Raw genomic sequence first — 22432 nt, forward strand, 5'->3', positions numbered from 1 at the left:
TGTCAACATATATGTGCTGTATTTCTTCTCACACAAAACAGGAAATACACCACAAAACATACTAACATATATTATATAATGTGCACCAATCAAAGAAATGCATTAGGGTCTGACACTGCCTGCTCAGGTCTGCCTACCTTGCCAAGCGTATTGGTCCAGGAGCAGCTGAGTGAACGGAGCAAGGGCAAAAGTCAAACCCATCCCAGAACGCCCGATCGCATACGCTGTGGCTAGCTTCTTTCGGAAATACAGGGCTGTGACCACTGAGAAGGATTGGTATAGTAGTGCAAAACCCATTCCTAAAGAGGAATTAAGAAGACTATCATTATCAAACAGCAGACATGTCTGTCACAGGAATGTGGGCAGACAAGAGAAAATATTCATTCACACTCAATGACTTAAAATAAATGTCCTCAGACAGAGGACGACCTTGGTTTCCCTTTGAGTGATCACAGAAGTAGCAGGTGTCTCATTGAGGTATTTTGGCTTACCACAGTTTTCTACTCACCAACTATCACTCCCATGCTGATATAGAGGAACACCACACTGTTGGCGAAAATACTTATGAGGAAGCCTCCACTAACAAGCACTGCCCCGGCGATGGAGGTAAACCTGGCTCCGAGCTTGGCACAGGCCACAGAGGCAATGGGTGCTACAGACGATACAAGAGAGGAAGCATGAATACATAGAATCTCAAAATGTTCCTTCTTCTACTGTTCAGCATCAGTGCAGGAGGAAATGTGGCTTCACATAGTGGAAGCCTTTCTCTCTTCTTACTAATTCATTGGGCCATCGCTCGAAATTAGGAATGTCCCGTTAACCCAGGAACAATAAAAATAGCACATGGGACACAAAGATACAGTGTCTGGGACAATTCTGTAGGACGGGAGAGAAATGTATCATAACAAATTAAATTATGACTTTTATGTGTCACGTAATATATAATTTTAATTGTTAGCTGCTCAAATTTGAAAAATGTTAGGTGGCAGCGGCATGAAAATATACAATGTCACTGACTCATTAAATAGAATGAAAGAAAGAACTTTGGGGCCAATGGTTGTTAACAGTAATAGTTCAACAGTTGAAAAAAGTATTCAGGACAGTTGCTGGACACTGGGAAAAAAGTTAATATCTAGGTCTAGGACACAATTATACAAGAACAAGAGATGAGATGTTATGATCTTTATATCCAGTCTGTGGACTGGTTCAATACGAACCTCCAGACAGACGCAGACTCGACATGATGGAACCGATCCAGCTGATGCTCTCTGCCGAGCCTCCAAACTCATCTTGGAATGCCACAAAGAAGATCCCAAAGCTTTTCAGTGTTCCCATCACTAGGACATTTACCTGGGCACACACACACACACACACACAAATAATGGGAAAGAAATCAGTGATAGCAGAGACTGCATGTGATACAAAGTTTTTCAGGTGTAAGCAGTGGTGTACTGATGACTTGAGATGTGGGTATACTCTTAATTTATTCCCTAATTTATTTCAAAGCTCCCTGTCCAGCAACACCTGTGTTATACACAGTGACATGTAAGACTGCTTTTATATATTTAGTTAGCCCAAAAGTAGATCAATACTGGTACACAGCCTAAGACAAAAATATGCATTTTGAGTGAAATATTCCTAAATCCTTACCCATCCACTCAATAAAATTGGTCAACTATGTCGTGCCTTTGCCATCCTTGAGAAAAGCTTGCAGAACACTACTGAATAATGCATATCAGAGGGGATTTAGAAGTGGCTATACCCAATGTAGTAAAGATCCCTATGATCTGATGCCCATGGTGATAGTCAACTTTTCATTCTGAACCTCCTAATTTACTCCCAATGCCGGGCATACTCTGTATACCTGTGTATACCCTGCACTACACAGTGTTCAGGGACTCAGTATTTTTAAATGGCTGATTAAAAAGTGGCCTTTTTGCTGTTACCATTCAATTGGGAATTTACACACAATACATCTGCATTTGATCACAGTGGTTGGGAAAACTAGTATATCCAGTCTTTTGAAGAACCATTGTGCTGTTGTAGTGTTGGGCTAAATATTTGCTAATATATATGAGAGATGAGGGATCGTAAACAACTGAGGTGGACATACAAGGAAGCAATGCAGGACCACCATCCAGCCCCAACCTCCATCTGGAGGGTCCTCGTACTGGATGTCTTTTTCCTTCTCCTTCTTTGTGGTCATGGCATCCTTCCTGAACAGGTTCATGGCTGTCTTGGTTTCACTATGGAATAAAAACAAACAAGCTAACATCAGTAACTTCTTACAGTCTGCCCAATCAGAAGCATTCATCATATTGTAGACACAGCATTTTAAGACAATGTACAGGAATCATAGAAAATAAAAAAATAAAATACTTCCTTCAAAGTCTTTCAAATGGTCACTAATTTAAATGTTAATACTTAGAAATTCCACATCTAATATCTTTTCTCTGTTGCATTTTTAAGGAAAAGACATTCAATTCATTTGTATTTGTTGTATTTGTTTGTATATTCAGTGAATCTCCATATCTTAGTTTCAATGCAACAACAACAGCATAACAGTGTGTAACATGTTACAGTTTTCGAGGAGAAATACAAGCAAACTCTTTCTCAAAAGGAAAAGCTTGATTATTTTCAAACTAAAACTAATGATATAATATTCATTTCTTCTTCTTTACAGTGCCTGTGCATCGAGGAGACTGCTGATGTTTGGCATTGATTTGTTATCATTATGTCTTGGCACAGAATGATCCTGTAAGCATAACAGACAGTAGACAGTAATGCTGTATTAACTTGTTAAGTCACTGAGCTGTGAAACAGATCAGTTACAGTACAGCTAAACCTGGTTAATTTTCTACCTCTTTTGCTCTTATTACAATGGTACGCTGGACTGAATGTCTAAGCAGTGTTTACATTAAGTGTGTCTATGTTACGGCAAGTGCAAATATTCAATCATGTGTACCTCAAAGCTCCCTGTCAGCACATAACAGCATGACCTCGGCATGATGGGCTAAAGTTTGCTTTCGTGGTGATAATGTTTTAACTTTGATACTTCAATTTGTGAACCAAAAACCAAGAGGCTTTTTTCCAAGAGGCAGTTATATGGATAACTAAGAGCAAAACCTAGAAACCCTCTCAAATCTGGTTCATGTACAAAAATCTGGCTCTGGTTTTGCAAAGTTATCCAGTAAACCTGCTTCTAGGAATTGACTTTTGGACAACTTGAAACCAGGCAGTCTGAAAACAGGACTGATTAGAATTTAGTCAAGTTGCTGTTTTACACAGATTTGGGATTTAAATATTTTTGATACATGAACTTAAAACTACAGTTATGATTTTTTTTCTATTTCATCTATTCCATGTCTTTAAGTATCTTACATCTTAAGTATCTGTCATATCAAATCTTGTAAAAAAAAAAAAAAAAAACTGTATTAGATGAGTATTCATGGCCATGATATCAGGTTTCTCCAGCAGAAATGTAGCTGTGTCAACAAGGTTTCTTCTAAGCTTTTACACTGATTAAAGATACCCTTTGGAGTTTTTGACCACTTATAGCGCAATAGGGCAATGTAGTATCTCCTACACATGAAAAAGGACGAAAGTGGCTGTAACATGGCAAGAAATGTAGCATGGCACCAACAAAGGCTGTAAAGAAAACAATCAGGTTTGCAAATGTTTTATGAGGAAGGAAAAATATTCCATACAATTATTAAGAAATAAACAATGTGTTTTGGTAAGAAACAATGATGAACATAACTTTATGTTGTTGTTCACAAAAGAAAAGTGTCCACAGGATGCCTTTAAGTAAAGCTGTTTTTTAACAACGTTAGGTTACTGTAGAAATCAGAATAACCTGAAGTTAACGCAGTGGTGATTTATAAGATAATGCAGTTTGATGTTTGTACTGGCACATAGCAGAGGGGGTCATAAAGGGTGATAATGGATTACTGAGTGCATTTATAATTAAATGTTTTTTTAAGCTAAATGTCATGTTTGGTGTGCATGATGTTCTGGTGTCCATGTGTGTTGATTCCATGTGGTATATGTGTAACTTATGAAGTCTGCAGCTTTGTGAAATTAACCTGTGCTCCTGGATTCAGGAGTGACCTGTTCGGGCATGTGTTGTAAGACAACTGTACTGCCGTTTGACTTGGCACCCCAACAGCAAACATGTGCCATTGAATTACTTTGAGCTCTTTTTGGAACTTGTTTCCAAAGGATTCTCCTCCTAATACTTTGACTTGTGTTAGCAGATATTTAATGAACCTTGTTCAAAAGACACATACAGGACTTTGTGTATTCATGCACGAGGTATAAAAGTGTCAAATATGCACAAAAAGAACAAATACTTATATAATATTTTAATATATATATATATATAGATATATAGATATATATATAGATATATAATAATTTCAAATAATTTCAGATGAAACACAAGTTATAGACAAATACTAGTCAATGCTGAGATTTTAACTAGACTTAAGTCCAAATTAAAATAATCAAAACTTTTGCAGCAGCCCAATTAGGGAACTAGAGCTGGGTGTGAGGGCGGTGTTAGGCTCAGAGATGAATCAAATGGGCAAACAGCAGCAGGGATTGAGTAAGTTTGATGCCTTTAACAGCACTGTTCACTGCAATAAGCAAACTCAGCTATTTACTGTTCATACTTATGTCCTGTGCACCAATCATCTGCAGTCACTGTTATTTTACCGGCATGGTGGCTGTCTTGCTTCACTGCCCATTCAGCAACATTTATGTTAAATAATATTCCCCAGAAACTCCCCACTTTGTCTTTGCATTTGAGCAGAATTTAACATTTTAAATTATTGCAAATAAAAAGTAATGGCTTTTTGGTCAGTGTGTGTGACAGACAGGCCTTTGGGATATACACCCATATGATTGTTGAAACTCTTATTTGTGACTAACCTGCTAAGATACAAGTGAACAGGCAGTGTTGACTCAATGCAAAGGTAAAATAGCCATTGTTATTATTATTCTACTATACCTGAAATATAAAGCAATGCAATAAAGTACATCAGATTAAATATTGACCAGAAACAGATGGATCTTGTGTATCTATCCAAAGAATGCAAAGAAATGAGCTGCTGGGAGCTGGGAACCTGCATGGTGTAAAATGAATTAATCTGTCTCTGCATTATCTATTCTATTATTTATTGTCTTGATTAAACTGTGTTAGCATAGTGCCATAACTGTGTTTAAAAACAAAACAAAGGTTTGTAACAAAACTTTCTAATGAAACTTTGTACAAAACAAAGTTATGACATCCCATATTTTCGGACATAGTGCATTGTTTTTGTGGGCTGACAAACTCAAGTAGTTAGCTCGAACCTGCCAGGAGATCACACCAAAGCAGAAAATGCTTGAATCTGTCTGTTGTATGGGCTTGAACTGGAGGATGAATGAAGATTAAAGTGCAATGTGACAGTGCTTAAACACATACAGACAGATAATTATTCACTGTCACATTCACACCCCTGGACAGTTTGTGTTTTCAATTCAAATCCACACAGATAAACGGGGGAACATGCAAATTCCCAAAAAGGCCCAAACCAGCCCCTACCAGGCAGTACATATGGAATCAGGACCTTCCTGCTGTGAGACGACAGTGTTTACCACCAAAAAAATTAAATTAATGTTTTAAAAGATTGGAGAATTAATATGAATTCAATGCTTTATAACCAAAAAACCCAGCTTCTCCACAGATGAGTGTTACTGTTACTAAATATGTACTAGCATTTAAATAGTGTCAGTGAAACCTGAATAAATCAAGATGTGACACATCTGTAACTGGTTCTCAGGATTAGGTGTGCATCAGATAATTGAAATAACTGAAACATTAGACGAATGTTTGTTAAATCCTGTCTGTCAACACGTAGTCTAGCCTCACATTCTGGAAAGCAAGGTGAAGTAGAAGGAGAGAGGGCATAGTAAACTTGTATTTATCACCAGTCTTTGTAGCCTGCATCACTAACTCAGTCTGACTTAGACATATATAAGAAGCCGAGACCAAATTAGGCAGAGAGCACAGAGCGGATTAAAAGGGGAATGAATTGGGCCTGTGTACTGTGAGGAAAGTATTTCCCCCCATGTGCTGTTCACAAGTTGTCCTCAGAGTGTGCTTGAGTGCATGTTTGTGATGTGAATGTGCCGGGAGTCTGAGGGTTTGAGCGATGGGGGATTGGAGATCAGCGCTTTGTAGTGTTGTATTAACACCATGTTTTTGCACACTTCCGCTAGGAGATTCTCTGTCAAGCTTTTACATTGTGCATCCAGTCTAAATTTAAAAAGTATTTCCTGTGGGGAAAAAAGCACAGATAGCAACTGATGATATACTATACTACAGATCTTTACACCTCCACCTTCTGAATTCCCAATTTATGAGTCAAAGTCTGGACTGGGCAAACTGAAAACAGAAGTCCTAAAGGGGCCCTGTGGAGTTTTCTTTTTCTTGTAAACAAACACAAGCTTCGGTTTACATTCAGTGTTGCTCACCAAAATGCATTGTGTCTATCCTTGAGCTCTAAGAAATGTGCATTCTGAGTGCATTTCCTTACTCATACAACATTTGCAAAGATAGTGTTTTAAGTATTTGAAATCCAGTATATATATTTACTAGCTTGCAGTCTTCCGTTTCTCTGCCTTTGCTGGCACATTGCTGTGGCGTATTATCGCCAGCTGTTGATTAGAGGAATAGTGTGAAATCATTGGCAGCAATAGGTACTGCATCACAATGTCAAAATACAATGAGGGCCCAATATAGTATTGTAGTTTCACATTTTGGGAAATATGCTTATATGGTTTCTGGCAGTGAGTTAGACGAGAAGATCAATACTGCTCTCATAACTGTCCATTGAATATGAAGCTGGAGCCAGCAGCCACATAGAAGCTGGACAAAAGCGACAGTGTAGTATGTGTTCATAGCAGTCACTATATCCTGTCCACTAGTTTGGAGAATTCATAATTTAATTCGCAATAGCTGCGACCACGTATGCGCTCGCATCCACAGGTTTGTGCAGTCACACACACACACACACACACACACACACACACACACAACCTCACAAACACTTCTCAAACACCTCCATGGCAACTGTGGCCGCCAAAGGGTGGGTAAGTTTTTGTGGGTTGCCCAACCCAACAACAGAGCGAGCTATATAGCTGCTGGTCGTGGCTAAAAAATGTTTTTTCTATTTCCAGAAAAAAAATGTCCAGGGACGTAAAATCAGTGCAACAGTGCCCTAAAGCCACATTGTCTTCCACTGCTATATTGGCTCATCCATTTCAATAAAAATTTGATCCTGTATTAAACAAAGAAGTTCAGGTTTCAATTACAACCAATCAGACAAAAATCAATTAGATTTTTACCATTTGAATGAGAGGAGACGTGGATTAACATTAAAAATCATTTATATATAAAGAGCTAAAGTAAAGTGTAAAACAATGGGACATAAAAAAGGTATCCATGGCATGTACACAACTTTCTGCTAATTATCCCACAATGAAATGTTTTGCATTTTATAGACTGCAATAGATAGTGTTAGAAATGTAAATTCCTTGCTCATTACAAATAAAACTATTGTCTATTATAGTGGGAGAAGTGAGTGAGTGAATGAGGAAGAGATTTGGGACACAAGTAAAAAGTCAGAAAACAGAAACATCCGCTTCCTTTCACCTACAGGCACTGAGCTTCACTGAAAGGATGTAAGGAATGCAGAGGTTCATGCTTCCCCCTCCCATGATCCCTCAGTTGTTAGAAACCACCACCACTGCTTGAAATGGCAGCAGGGCAAATGTATTGCCCCTGCACACACCCAATTAATATGGCAATAATTTTGTTGAACATACATTTTTATATATATTATGAAGTGTGTTTGTTGTGATTATTGTAAATGCAGGCCTATTTTATTCCTGTGCTCACAAACACTACTGATGTTAACAAACCTTCAACAGTATCAGACATCAACTTTAAATGTAGCGAGTGAGTGAGTCTGTAAATGTTTCGACCTATTGATCCATTTGGGAGTGACTACTTTGTAATCTTTGCTTGAAATTTCAGTGATGGAGCCGTGCTTTCAGTAACACTACAATCACTTTTTAAGTTCATATCTAAAGAAAAAGAAAATCGAACCCACACACCTGCTCAGGCCAGGGTTCAATAGATCACTTTTGAAGACATAGAATCCACTGTATGAGAGTTGTTCTGAAAACTATGAAGTGGAAAGGAGAGAAATAGGGGGCAAGTAGGTCAGAGAGCAGCCAAAACGCCCACATTCAATATTTAAAAAACCCACAATGTCAAACAAAAGCTACACAAAAGAAAACCTGTGACACCAGTAATAAAATAATCAATTTGAAAAATATTGTGTGCTGATGTTTTTCATCTATTCCAAGTTTGTCTGAACACCACAGTTTGTCCTGGACATGAGCACAATGGGAGTTTTCACTGCCTTTGATTCCCCCCACCCACTCATGTTCAATTAATTCTGTACAGAAGAGTTAACATTTACACCATAAAGTATCTGGAAGCAGCTCCCTGGACAATATTTTTAGTTTACAAACAGAAGATAATTATTTGCTATTATTCAGCCTGGCACAAACAAGCCCAACCTGTAACCAGACTACTGCTTAATTTAACTCAACCCTGCAGACATTGCAGAGATGGCAACCTGACAAATGACAAGCAGTGGAAGGTTGGCATCTGACTGCTGTGTTTCAGCCAAATTGTTATTATATCCTTTCGACTAGTTGCGAGAATTTCTAACAACAAGCCTGGGAGGATCCTGTGCTTGAAATGATAAATGCAATTTCCATTTCATTTTCATGTGATACGAGCTAAAACAATTTGCAACTTAATTTTAAATTTTAGGCAACAAACTGCATTTTGATATTTACATGGTGAGATAAAGTTTATTTCACAAATGTCTTTATAATTATGGCACGGTTATATACTTAAGAACACTCAATTATGTGTGTATATTTTATATTATATTATGTGTTGTTTTTGTCTTTTATAATATTTTTGGCAGGTAAGATGCATTTTCAATTATGAAAATGTCCTCTTAATTTTAAATTTGCAATTCAAACTGCAACTTGATAAAATGTAATTTTAATATTAACAGTTGTGCACTTCCATAAACAATGCATGCTTTCTCATATACTTTCAGATGTAAGCTAAACTTTTAAGGCAGATGGACTTACAAGCCTTAACAGTTTTGGTTAACATTTTTTCTCTTGAAACAATACATGCAAGTACATGCAAACAGTTTTTGGAAGCTGTAATTGTTCCTACTGTCCATACTGGCCAGTGACAAAATCCCCCAGATCTTGTTTTGTGCAAAAATGCACTGAAAAGTTCAGCTGATTTCAATACGAGTCAAATGGCGATCTTCCAGAGTTTCAACCTACTATCGCCCAACTGCAACTTTTCCAGTTCCAGAGGAATACAGAGATGGAATTTCAAAGTTACAGGACAATAACTTTGGAAGATACCCACTTTATTTGACTATTTCAGGCTGCTGAAGCCTCATATTAACTTCAGCTGAACTTTAGATTCAGGGATTGGGGATTTTGATTTTCCATTCATCTTTTACACTGGGTTTATCCAGCACAACTGTGTAGATGTTCTTCTTCTGTAAGTCCTTATTCTCAAATTTTGCTCCGCTGTGATATTTTACAGAAAGCAAACCTTTGTATGTGCTGCACTAAGACCAACTTTCTATAAACAAAACATCAACAAAAACCTGTCCTAACTACTTATGCAGCATAACTCTAATTCATACAGGCTTGTTTATTGGTTAGGAGAATAAATTGTATTGATTCTGTTTTTCCTGACAATCTGGGAGTGAGCATCTCAGGAAAATATTTTTAGGTGAACGATTCCTTTAAGTAGCACAATTTCGCCAAGGATTACTAAAACACCACAGAATTAGGTGAGTGAGTATTTCTTCAGTGGGATATTGAGTAATATAATGTTGGGAGCAAATTAAAATAAACACGCAGAAAAGGAATGAAACACATAGGTAACCCCTGTGTGTGAATTCAGGTTAGTAATTAATCTAAGCAGTGATTGCATCAGCAGCATATTATGAGATACTGAACCGGTGGGGTGGCTGAGTTACCTCTTTTGTTGATTTGGTAGTATGCCTGAAGGCTCTGGAGTTGACGAATAAACTCAGGAGTCTTATTCTCCTAGTGTCATTCTCAGGTTGGTCGAAGGGCACTTGTAACTATGGCTGCATCAAGATTGGCATTACACCTGCAACAAGAAGTGGACAAATGACACAAGAACATGAGGAAAAGACATTAAAAAAAATCGATGCAGGTGCACACACTCGCATCTCTGAAACCTGAACGCAGATGAGTTGCGCTCTCCAAACAACAGTGTGGATCTGTATTGACAATACTGCCATCCTGTAATTACTGAACCATTTTATATTAAGTTCAAGTGGCGCTAGCAGAAAAGTCAGGAGATCTCCAAAGTTAAGATTCATCATTTGGAAAGCCTGTACAAAATCTTGTGACCCTTAAATTGCCAAAATAGTGTTCCATAACCTCAATTAATCTGCAACATTATTGTAATTATCAACATGTTCAAAGTTTCTGCCTGTGAATTTTGTCCCCTGCTGTTTTTGTCTTTTAAATATATAAAAATATTGATGAGAGATATTTACAAGTGACTGATTGCCCGAGCTGTTAACATATTTGGTCAACAAATTTAGAAAGAATATTGCATCCTGCTGCCTCCACATATCGAGTTAGCCAGATGTCCCTCTGTTGCTGAATTCTGAGCTCTCCCCACATCCTGACGGAAGAGGAAAGTGTTCACACCTGCAGAAATTCAGAGACCGCCCCTGTGCTCACAGCTGGGCTTTAAGAAACCTGCCCAACAGCTTCTACACATTAAGAAGGTCAACAGCTTCATCCTGTTAAGGCACATTCTGTTTTATTTTAGTGTACAGCATGACAGACAACCTTCGTAAACAAATATGTAGTCAACCTGGCACAAGCATGTATGGTTGTTGCTGGGCAGCTCACTGTATCTTTTTTTTTTTCAGCTTTAAGAAATAAGCTGACACTTAAAGAATATGCACAGACATGTCTTTAGGTAACTAAAATAATAATACGACGTTTTAAAAGGGCCGTCCACAGTGGCTTGGGGGTTAAGACAAGAATATCAGCTTCAAGGTAGAGCAAGCCACATGTACAAAAAGTGGATCAAACAAAGATCCAGCTTCCAAAATAGTTACACATTTAATGCCAACACTAGAAAAAAAAAAAGAACCATTCAGGTCTGCGTTGTGTAAAAGTCTGGAAAAAAAAAGGGGGGTAGTTTGTGAATACACACCACCACATTACATCTGCTGATGTCACTGTAATAGATCCATTAAATACAGTATACACCATGACCATAGAGCAATATTCAGTAAAATGATACATCTCCCTCTGCAAGCTTGTAAAAGGGTTTTTAAACACTCTAACTATGCTTGCAGAAAGTAAAAGTTAACTCACACAGTGGAGCAGGTGATCAGCAGGAGTGAACAAGTGTAAACTTTAATCCTGCCAGGATGTTTTTTGTGAAGTTAAAACACTCTGCGGAGATACTCATTTACTTACAAATTAAAAAATCTCAGGATTTTGGAGCTGTTCCAACCCTGCCAATAACCTGCTTCTGTGCAGATTATGCATTGATATCTGAACTTATCACTAGGCTGCTTCATTAACTGAACTACTCTTTTGAAAGAATTACTCAGTGGCTTTACAATACTGATAAAGCTAAGGTAATTAATTTAAAAAAAAGCTATTACAATGTGTTACTTTAACAAATATTTGAACATTCTTTTTCCAACTAACTTTCTCTTTTGTGTTTTACTAATTTATTTAAATTTTATTTCACTTATTTCTGTTTGCCTGACATCTGTCAAGGTAACACAAATTCACAGCCTGGAGCCTCCGACTGTGACCACAGCACTGAGTCCTGAGCAATGCCAGTCATCAGTCCTGAGGAATTGTGCGATTATGTAGTAAATGCAGAATGTTTAGCTGAGAGCTTTTGGCTTAGCCCACGGAGGCATAAACGCAAAACCTTATTACTGTGGGGAGAAAACAGGGAGGTCTCACCGTGTGCAGCTGTGAACTAGTTGTTATCTTCACTTCACAGGCCTGTTGCATCGTGCCCCTCACTCAAATCAACGATGCTGGGAAGGCAAGAAAAGCGAATTCAGGCGCACTGACACTTAAGCGGGCAATTTCAAGAAGATGTCATCTGGGTGACATCTGAAAGAGGCACGAACCTGCACTGACGCAATGTGGGTAAAAGTTTTAATAACAAAAAAATGAGTTTGGAGGGTCACAGAGGATAACAGTTTGAGGGATAACTTATAATTGATTTCTCGGGGAGGGGTAAGTTTATTGAGACAAATATTTCACCAATAAAGAGAGATAATAATAAGTAATATAATCTTAATGTGTTGTTGTTCACTCACCAAATACTTCAAAACGATGAATGTGTTAATTTATGTAAATGTGCAAAGAAAAAAAAAGAAAAAAAAAAAGAAGTCCTTACCTGTAATCTCCGACAGTCCTCGACGCGTTCCTGTCCCTATTTTCAATTAGTTAAAATTGATGCGTAATTTGGGGCTTTGTCGCTCCGGAGTGGTGCGTCCCAGAAAGACGTGCGCATTACCAGTGAGGGACTTTTTGGCAGAGAGAAATTGCTGCGGGGCCTTTTTCTCCGATGATGATTGTGCCATAACTTTGCCTCTATGAGCGAGTCCCCCTGAGTTGCATCTCACATTTCAGCCTCGCTGCTGGCTGTGTGCTGAGGAGCCGCAGAGAGCAAAGCCTTCACTGAGGAGGGACACGTGACTGAGACGTAGCAGTGAACCTCATCTGAGGGCTCAGAGGGAGGAAGAAAAAAAAAAAAAAAAGCTCTGCGGTCAAAACATCAGAGCCACCGAGTTTACTCATGTCCTCGGCAAAGGCAGTGCGCCACCGAGCAAGACGCACTGCACTGTCAGTCTGCACCGCAGATAGGACACCATGTGCTGAGGACAGCAGAATACTGTAGGTATTTATTTATTTATTTATGCATTTGTATGCTGTCACCATCGATTATTATCCAGATAGGAGATATGAAATCTTCCCAGTGCATGAAAACCACAACACACCTGGCACCCCAGGGTTACCTCTTCCTACATTCTTCTATAGTCAATATATGTGTGACAAGTATATTTCTATATATATATATATATATATATCATAAAAAGCAGTTCACAGTGTTTTACATAAAAACATAACAGAGAAAAAAAATAACTCATCATGGCAGCTTTCACTAATGATTGCAAAGTATTTTTTCTTCGTTCCTGTGATGAATTTCATGCAGTTGCCAAAGAAAGTTAATTGGTTAACCACTAAACACTGAGCAAAGGAGAAAATAATGAATACTTTACGCGGAATAGGGCAGCACGGAGTCAAGTTAAAGTTTATTAAAGGTTGTTATTCTGTGCATGACTGCCTTGGATTTAAGGATATGGAACAAAAAGACACACCGACAGAGGCACACACACACACACACACACACGCACACACACACACATACAAAGCATTAACATGCCTTATTTGTACATTATATCAATAAAATAGCATTACTGACACATTGCTGTGCAAATACAGTATGTTTTATATAAAAGAAAGAAATCACACTCCAAGTATTAGAAACTAAGCAAGCACGTTCTGGTTTTTAAATACAGGGTCTGAAAGTAAATTCAGGTTGTGTCATTATATTTATATATGTGTGTTTACATTACATTTCTTTAAAATAAAACTCCTCGGTGAGTCCTGTTTTCTTCAAGACGCTATCTTGTGAACTGCTACTGTGATGGTCCCATGACTCCTCACCAGAATGTTTCTACAAAACAAAAACAAAATGCACTAATGATAAACAATATACAGACAAATAAGAGAGATTAGTTAACACTGATAAATATCTCTGGATTACACTTATTGGCATTTGACTGATAAATCATATGAACCTGTCATTAACCTCCAATATTATGTATATGATGCAGTTTGACTAGTTATTGTATGACTGATTAATACTACACTCTTTAAACAAATTCCCTAAGTATGTGTTCTTACTGTTTACGATGTTATGACTAACAATTATTTTTAGTGTCATCATCATGGGCACCAACAATAGATCTATATTGTGCCCAATGTAAATGCTGTTTCATTCTCATCCTGCCACTGAATGTTGTTGGGTTCTTTGTATTGTTCAAAAATAAAGAAATAGCCTTTAAACTTTAGTTCAATGCCAAATTGAAATACTTTTTCCAACCTATTAGTTGATTATGGATTAGATAATTGAACAACCTGTCACATTTTGTTTTGTAATTCGATATCTGTGCCAGTCTTTAAGTCACTGATTTACAACTTGTTGAAAAATACTGTAATCTTAGAAAGCAGCCTACAGAGTCACAACAGAGCAGGAGGCTCATCAACAGTATGAATACAATCACTATATTGTCTAACAGTCTAAATAATGTCTTTTTTATACTTATAATAATTAATAATAAGTACAGGTGCGAGGTGAGATCTTTGATACCCATGCACACGTTCAGAAGGTGTTTGTCCAGAAGGTGGCAGCAGAGCCATACAAATGAAAATGAACTCCTCTGGCAACTTTGGCCACTTTGAGCACAGTGTGAGGTACAAATAATCAAATAATGGACCCTCCATCTCTGATTTTGGATCTCTTTCAACAATTCTTCTCTAGATTTACTGATCCCCCCAAGTATTAATCAAAACCACTACAGTCAGACCTCATAAATTCACTGAGATGAGAGAAAAAGGAGAGGCTGAAAGTCAGTCAAGCAAAGAAGACAAAAGTTTGTGTCAGCGCTCACCCCGACTCAGACTCCAGGCACACAGTCGGAGAGTCTGTCGGGTCTCTGGTGAGAGCTGCAGCTTGTTTGGCCAAAACGGACACAACGCCACCATGTTCATCAGACAGGGAGCCACGACCTGGTGATTGTGACATATAAAAGAGTGTTACTGCACAGAATTAAAGACAATGTCAAAGCAAGTGCTTATGAAACAGTCTCCTGAGGCAACTGAAGGGCCTCCATCCATCTGCTGTATTTGGATATTCTGGGTGTATCAAACATAAATAAAAAACAGTAGTCTGGTACTGTCATGAAAAGAATTGATAACAGATCAATATTTACTGTAGATTCAACTTCAGGCATCCTTTAATGTGTGTGCAGTCTTTTACATGTTGTCAAATATAGTTTACAGGTGCAACTTCTCACCTATCAAACACAACACATTTAGTAATAACTTCACACTGAGGGGGGCGAAACGGGGCCATCAGTGGGACAACAGTGACAGTTACTGTAGGTGATGTGTTTGGTGAGAGATGTTGACACGGTGGAAGAGAAAGCGGGAGGACAGAGCTCACTGTCCATCTTTGAGAAGGTCATAGCAGAGACATGTAGGAGAAGGTTTCCTTGTGCACATTTTTTGTATTGTAAGAGTAAATAGTACTCTAAATTTAGCTAACAGTGTCTGGATGGTCATATAAGTTTCATTTACATTTTACCTTTCCTTCTTTTTCTTGACATGTTTTTATTTATTTTTGTTTTTTAACTTCCAGTTTCTGTTACATATAAGGTGTTGAAGGCTGTTGAAACTGGTGTTTTTATAACATTAGTTTATTCAGTTGGCTGTAGAAGATATAAAAATAAAAAAAAAACCTAGTTTAGTGTCTTACTCATACTGACTACTGGTCATTTAAACATATGACTGTCTGTCTTGGTTTAAGCAAATATAAAGAAGGCTGTGATGGACTGGTTGCTGAATATATTCACCTTTGACTTAGGAAGTAAATGTTGTGAGTTGGACTGCAACAGTTAGTTTCATGATCAAGAATTCACACATTATTTTTTTTTTCAATTCACAAAACATGCTCATCACAAGTTTCCACAGCCAATGGTGACGTCTTAAAATGTCTTATTTTGTCCAAAACAACATATACAGTTGATTGTCATAAAAGGCTAAGAATACCAGAAAATGTTCACATTTGAGAAGCTGAATCAAGTGAAAAATTAGTTTCACAATTAATTATCAAATTATCTGCCAACCATTTCTCTGTCGAGGAACTCATCAATTAGACTGGACTCAATTAGCTTCCAGTGAGTGAGATACTGGGACTGCAGTATGATTCATGAGCAGTGTGGGAATGATCATGTTTGCATCACAAATTACATTTTCACTGAACAAACGATTAAAATCATGATGATGTGGAATGTGTTGGGGTCTTTTCTCAACAAACATGTTTTCTTACATCTGGAGAACAAGATTTGTGGACCAGAGAAATTCTTAAGAACTACAGGACTTCATTATAATGCCACATTGCAGTTTCCATACTATAATATAACAGTGCAGCCTAAAAAGAAGTGTTATGATGCAGTTAAGTATGAACAGTGTTTGCAAGAAAATGTGCTTAAAACAATTGGAAAAACTGTAAATCAAAAAGTCACATCGATTTTAAATAGTGGACCGATGTTGTTTAAAAACAATGGCAGCCTAACCATCACTCCTTTTTATTATTTACATGTAGAATCTCGGTTTGGTGTGATTTCACGGGTGCTGACCATCGGTACGTCCATGTTACTGACCGACCCCCTAACGATACCTCTGGGAAACCCTCCGCTATAACAAGTAAGTGTGTGTTTCCTTACAGCCCAGGTTGTGTCCCTGTTGGTCCGTGCAGAGCACCCCGACGACTGCTGGGTTCTTCATGCTGCAGACAACAGAGACACAGAGCGATCAGTCTCCTTCAACATCCCCACAGTTGAACCACACACTCAAACACGGTCTGCTGCTAACTTACGTGTCGTCGAGATGTTGCTCGAGGGTCGACTCCATCGTTAACGATCTTAAAGAACTGGGAAATTAAAGTTTTGCGGGTGAAGTTTTGTTGTTATGGTTGTCTGCTTCCTCGAAGCTTCCGGGTGGCGTCAGCTGACCGTCACGTGCGCGAAGGGTCCCTGTGAGGACCAAGACGCACAAAGCGCGGTAAAAATAATAATAAACAGGACAGACCGACAAACGTGACGGTAAAGATTGCTGTTTAATACTTAGACATGTGTATATAGGGTGTTATTATGTGAACCATGTGCACTCATATGCATAAGTACGGCCGATCATCTACAGACATTTCCTTACAGGTTTGTGTGTTTGTCCTCGGGAGATTTCATATTCCGCTATAAGCATTTGATATATAAGCTTCATATATTGTAGATGCAGTTATGATTCCTGGCTTCTTCTATGCGACTGTGTCCTCATGCAAAAATCATTTTCTAAACTGGATTAGTTATGAAACCCTGCCTCTCTATATTTTATCATTCACATGTCACTCTCTTCATCCCAGCCCCAGTGACAAATGGATGTTGATATTCAGAGTTGCATGAATGTAAAATTACATTACTTGAGTTATTTTTTCCTCTGGATTATAGAAACTTTATTAATAATGCTGTTTCTTTCTCACGCGTTGCACAGGCGGCCCACAATCTGACTCACACATAATCTGAGGTTGCCTAAAACAGCTGCAGTGTCACATGCTCCTCAGTCATTACACAGCCTATTTGGAGAAACATGAAGTTTTTGTTTGACACTCAGATCTAGAAGCAAAATCCTGAATGGTGCAAACATTATTCAACATAACACTCACTAACATAATGTGAACGATACAACTTTCTGTTCCTTATTGAACATAAAATATATAGTGTTAATATTATGAGCATAAAGCAGGGACCTTGTTTCTTGAAGCCTTTTGTTGATGGATTTTGTTAATGTGTTTTCTTCAAAAGTTAGCTTGAGGCCAGCGCCTGGGCTCACCTCCCTGCATGATTTCTGCAGCCTGTCCCAAGACAGTGAGGCTTCAGTGCTCCTGCTGACAGGGCAGAAATGGGTGAATGTAATTATGTGGCCGCTGCATTGGAGGAATCCATCACCTGCACAGCAGCAGGGTAATGTCCTGCTGCTGACTAACCCATGGGGTACGCCCCTCCCCTCTTCTCCTCTAATTCTATCTTTTCCTCTCCTCTTTGCTCACTCATATTTCTCTCCTCGCAGTTTAAATCAGAGCCTGGACGCTTCTGGTGACAACCTGCTGCCCATCACTGTCCGAGCACGCACGAAGGCAAACACACGTACCAGTGCAAGTTTATGTATGCAGAATAATTTATATGGTCCACACGTGATGTCTTCTTCACACACACACACATCATTGTGCATCACACACACACACACAAATGCATGAAAGGAGTCTTTAATCTAAAGAAGAGAGGTTGGCATTCAAACTTCATCCCATTATTTGCCACATATGGCGACTTTGCAGCCACAGTAAATCTCCAAATGAGCTGAACCCAAAATAGAGATCTGACTCAGAGTCAGTCTATCATCACCCTGCCATATACTGTATAATAGCTAATATAATTCAGGGATTTCACTATTATTTATGTAGCTCAGCAGAGCGTAAGACCTATTATTCACATTCTGTTATCCATTAAGTGACACTGTAGCTTAATAAGCAATGTCAGTGAGCTGTAGAGAGGAGTGTCTCCAAATTTGCTAAAGCTTTTAGCATTGTGATTAAATTGTGTATTAATGGAAAATAGTAATAGGAGCATCATTTTAGACCCAGAAAAAAATAACTAAACATAAGTGTTTAATATGGGCCTTATTTTCTCAATATGGTTTAACTAGCATTTTGCTAAAGTTGATGACAGCTGTCACAGTACATAGCATCATGGCACACAACATGTCCCATAATAAAATAAGGAATATCACTTTCCTAGCCTGTAAATGCTTAGCCCAGTCCATGAGTCAGCCTGTGGTAATTTCACTAAACTCGTTATATGGCTCTGATGTTGATTTGTCTTGTCTTTGCTGCATCAGATTGACAAATAACTGTGGATTTCATGGCACCTGTGCCCTTTCTCTCTCATGGAGGTGTTGGATTAATTTTGGTTCATATATATGTCATCAGTAGTTGAGTACTTTTCCGTTATTTCTGTGTCAGCTTGAACCACTTGAGTCATGGAAGCTCTGTCAGCCTCTGCCTTGAGCGAGTCAAACCCTAAAGATCTACAAGTAGAGGGGACTACTGTGAGTCTCCATCAGCCGTCACCCAGATGAATAAGATGACGAAGCTTCTGAGGAGACAGGCAGAGAGGGCGTGGGGAGATCTCAGACATGGGGAGGGAGGGAGGGGAGGGTTGGGTGGGGGTCGGAGGTGGATAAAGAGAGGGAGAGAGTGTGGCTCCCCCCTCTGAGGAGTTCTGGGAACCTTCATGACTGACTGTAGAGCCAGGGATCCAGTGCGAGGTGCCAGAGAGACTGTTAACAGCTGTTGTCCAGTGCTGAGGGTGTTGAGTCCAGTTCTCCTGTTGCTGTCATGGGCTTTAGGGCGGTTCTGCTGTCCTTCCTCCTGGTGTCTCTGAGCTGGTCTAAAGGAGCCGTCATCACAGGGGTGAGTGAGACATTTCTGACTCAGTCAGTTTATTAAATTAGTATATAATCAGATTTGCTCTAATTCTCTAATTTGAAGTAACATTTTACATTATCTTCTTTCTGTGATTGTATGTTGTCACACTGTGATTTTATACTTTTTCTACTAAGGCTGCAACTAACAAATATTTTCTATATTGCTTAATTTGTCAGTCATTCTTTTGATTACTCAATTAAGTCTGTTTAAAAGTCTGTAACATGAATTAGTGAAAAATGCCCATCACAAGTTTCTTGAGCCTAGGGTGATGTCTTCAAATTGTTTTCTTTTTTTCTAAAGGAACAACAACAGAAAACAGAAAAAAAAGCAGTAAATCTTTACAAATTTCAGAAGCAGGAGCCTTCAAATTTTTGGCAGTTTTACTTGATAAATGACAATTAAGTTAGTTTATGAAAATTGGCAATTTATGTTCTTTTTCATTAACTAATTGACTGATTGTTTCATCACTAATTCAGTCCATGCTTTCGGAAGCGTACTGTACTTGCACTTAAACCTTTATATAATGTTTATTTTTAATACAACTAGCGCTTGACTTTCGCATTTTTGTTTAATTTTTAAGCTGTAAATACAAAATAAAATAAAAAACTATGCAAACAGCACAGTTCACTTTTCGGGATAATTTTCTCAAATTTAATTACACATGACTGACAGGAGACCACATCCTCCTCCGCTTCAAGTCCATTGGAAAAACGAGAGGAAATTAACTCAGTCCTCTGATTGATATTCATTTATAAATGGATTAGGGAGATGACAGGCAATGGATAAAATGGCTTTCACTGTACGAACATGAGAGGGCATCTCTATTAGCATAAACAAAAATAAAACTGATTCACAGGCATCAAAAGAACTCCCCTCGTCTGCCCCTCTGCCTTTTTTATTCTTTTCTGTCTGCACCTCACCACCTTGTCTCTTTGTCTTTCCTGCAGGCCTGTGAGCGAGACGTGCAGTGTGGTTTTGGTCTTTGCTGTGCCGTCAGTCTATGGCTGAGAGGTCTGAGGATGTGCGTCCCAAGAGGTTTGGAAGGGGATGAATGCCACCCCTTTAGCCACAAGGTGGGGAGAAATGTGTTGTTATCACACTCTCTGTTACACGCACACACACAAACACAGAGTCACACTCTTTCTCCTTCTTGCCCACACTTGTTTTCTGCGTTAGTGGAAATTCAGATTATATCAAATGCTGGCAGGTTGGCTGAAGCTTTAGAAAAGCTGCTGATAGCTGCAGGGACTATTGATCTTCTCCACAGTGAGCCAGGCAATCAGAGCCATACATCACTTTGATCATCTGGAAATGGCAACAATTAGTTCTGCTAACACCACATCTGTCTCTGAATCCAGACTTTTAAAGAGCAGCTTTTTAAGACCTGCAGCTTCACTTGTCAGCTGATGACGGATTAAAACTGTCAGATTATCCCTCCCTCCCTTTCTTTTCCCACTTTCAGGTGCCCTATCCAGGCAAAAGGCAACATCATACCTGCCCCTGTCTCCCCCACTTGGTGTGCACCAGTTACGATGATAGCAAGTATAGATGTACAGACGACTTCAAAAACATGGACTTTTAAAGGACGCCTAAACATTCAGATGAAGAAGTGCGTTACAGAAACAGCATCTCAGAGTGAAGACTTGGGATCAGAAAACACATATTTAATCTTCACTGGCTGTATTCTTTTCTTCATTTGTGTACTCTATGCACTATAATACATAGTTTGGATACTGTTAATCATCAAGGACAGAAAAAGAAATGTCGAAGAGTGTAACCTGTTAACAAGAGCCACACAAGACATCAGGCACTTTTTACTTAATCAAAAGATTTAAAAAAAGAAGCTATTTGTGAATAATTGAAACAATGGTGTTTTGTTTTCATGCTCATTTTGTGTTAATTTATCAAGAGAAATGTATAAATATTATTGTCAATAAAAGTATAATGATAATGTTGTTGGACACGTGCTCTGCGGAATTTTCTTTTCCATGTACAGTTTATGTTGGTTGATTAAACATAATGTGTGTTATGGGATGGAAGTGTCAAGTGGTTTTAATCACAGTCTGATTATAATGAAGGTCATAATCAGTCTCCTTTACCTTCAGGGGAAAACGTGTGACTGCTACTACTAGTGACTTCTGCAGATGTGAATTAAAGGGAGAAACAACAAAGGAGTTTCTGTGTTTTGTGTTTTTTTCTAAATAGATATTTCTTAATAAGCTGCTTTAACAATTAAAAAATGTATAACAGCAATGTGGCGTCAAATTTCTGTGCAGAAAATGGTTTCAAAGGAAAGAATTAGTTTGACTTCACTGACATTTTCTCTCTGTTTTAAATGAGCCAATAATAAGGGAATATAAGTCATATATTACCATTAATTGTAGCATAAGAGTTAATATTGGGAGTATTATTGTTATAATTATCAATAAAAACAACAAAAAGGGTAAAAATGAATAAATTTAATGGATTTATATACAAAACAATAGATCAGATATATTATACTGTGAAATTTTTTAGAGTAGTTGCTTTGACAGTGGTAGCAATACAAAGTACAATTTTGAGGTACTTTACTAGAATATTTCCTTTTAATGCTATTTTATACTTCTACTCCACTAAATCTAAGATGTACTTTTTACTTTACTACACTTTACTACAGTTACAACTTTGCAGCTCAAGCTACCTTGCTATAGATCAATACAGCCAACAAAACAACCTTTACCTCAACCAGCTACAGCACAACAAACTGAGTTCATATTAATGCATAACTAATAATAATAATAATAATAATAATAATAATAATAATAATATAATAATAATAATAATAATAATAATAATATAATACATATAATACTGAAA

The 22432-nt window shown here is 38.1% G+C and overlaps 3 protein-coding genes and 1 long non-coding RNA gene across 4 annotated transcripts in view; 2 read left to right on the forward strand and 2 right to left on the reverse strand.

The window, feature by feature from the left end:
- Positions 1 to 12928, reverse strand: part of slc16a4 (solute carrier family 16 member 4) — a gene marked incomplete in the record, with an annotated part of 29946 nt that extends 17018 nt beyond the window's left edge. The window contains 8 exon segments of the mRNA XM_035656149.1: positions 138 to 299; positions 509 to 652; positions 1218 to 1350; positions 2114 to 2246; positions 8164 to 8234; positions 10146 to 10282; positions 12145 to 12221; positions 12590 to 12928. Coding sequence (XP_035512042.1) covers positions 138 to 299; positions 509 to 652; positions 1218 to 1350; positions 2114 to 2230 — 556 coding nt within the window.
- A 553-nt stretch (positions 12929 to 13481) lies between these two features.
- lamtor5 (late endosomal/lysosomal adaptor, MAPK and MTOR activator 5) lies at positions 13482 to 17068 on the reverse strand. Its single transcript, XM_035657506.1, has 4 exons — positions 16919 to 17068; positions 16767 to 16828; positions 14931 to 15048; positions 13482 to 13933 (listed from the first exon to the last, which is right to left on the reverse strand). Exons 1-4 carry the CDS (start codon positions 16951 to 16953, stop codon positions 13873 to 13875), a joined length of 276 nt encoding a protein of 91 aa, XP_035513399.1. The 5' UTR covers positions 16954 to 17068; the 3' UTR covers positions 13482 to 13872.
- A 37-nt stretch (positions 17069 to 17105) lies between these two features.
- Positions 17106 to 19276, forward strand: LOC118324980. The gene is made up of 3 exons (XR_004796579.1): positions 17106 to 17255; positions 17898 to 18086; positions 18163 to 19276. It is a non-coding gene; the product is annotated as an uncharacterized LOC118324980 (long non-coding RNA).
- A 71-nt stretch (positions 19277 to 19347) lies between these two features.
- On the forward strand, positions 19348 to 21736 carry prok1 (prokineticin 1). The gene is given in 4 exon segments (XM_035657053.1): positions 19348 to 19458; positions 19461 to 19561; positions 20524 to 20649; positions 21039 to 21736. Coding segments are annotated over 4 exon segments (423 nt in total). The 5' UTR covers positions 19348 to 19382; the 3' UTR covers positions 21159 to 21736.
- Positions 21737 to 22432: the final 696 nt, after the last annotated feature.

The sequence above is a fragment of the Morone saxatilis genome, unplaced genomic scaffold (genome assembly GCF_004916995.1).
Source record: "Morone saxatilis isolate NCDOM2014 unplaced genomic scaffold, NCSU_SB_2.0 Contig15, whole genome shotgun sequence".
In the NCBI taxonomy this organism is placed as follows: domain Eukaryota; kingdom Metazoa; phylum Chordata; class Actinopteri; family Moronidae; genus Morone; species Morone saxatilis.

Bases quoted from the DNA above. Each gene is read 5' to 3' on its own strand.
- lamtor5 (XM_035657506.1), bottom strand. From the start codon at position 16,953: ATGGAGTCGACCCTCGAGCAACATCTCGACGACAC. The intron at 16,829-16,918 runs GTAAGTTAGCAG...TGTTGTCTGCAG, and splicing joins GAGCAACATCTCGACGACAC to CATGAAGAACCCAGCAGTCG. The intron at 13,934-14,930 runs GTGAGCGCTGAC...TTTGTTTTGTAG, and splicing joins TGCCTGGAGTCTGAGTCGGG to AAACATTCTGGTGAGGAGTC.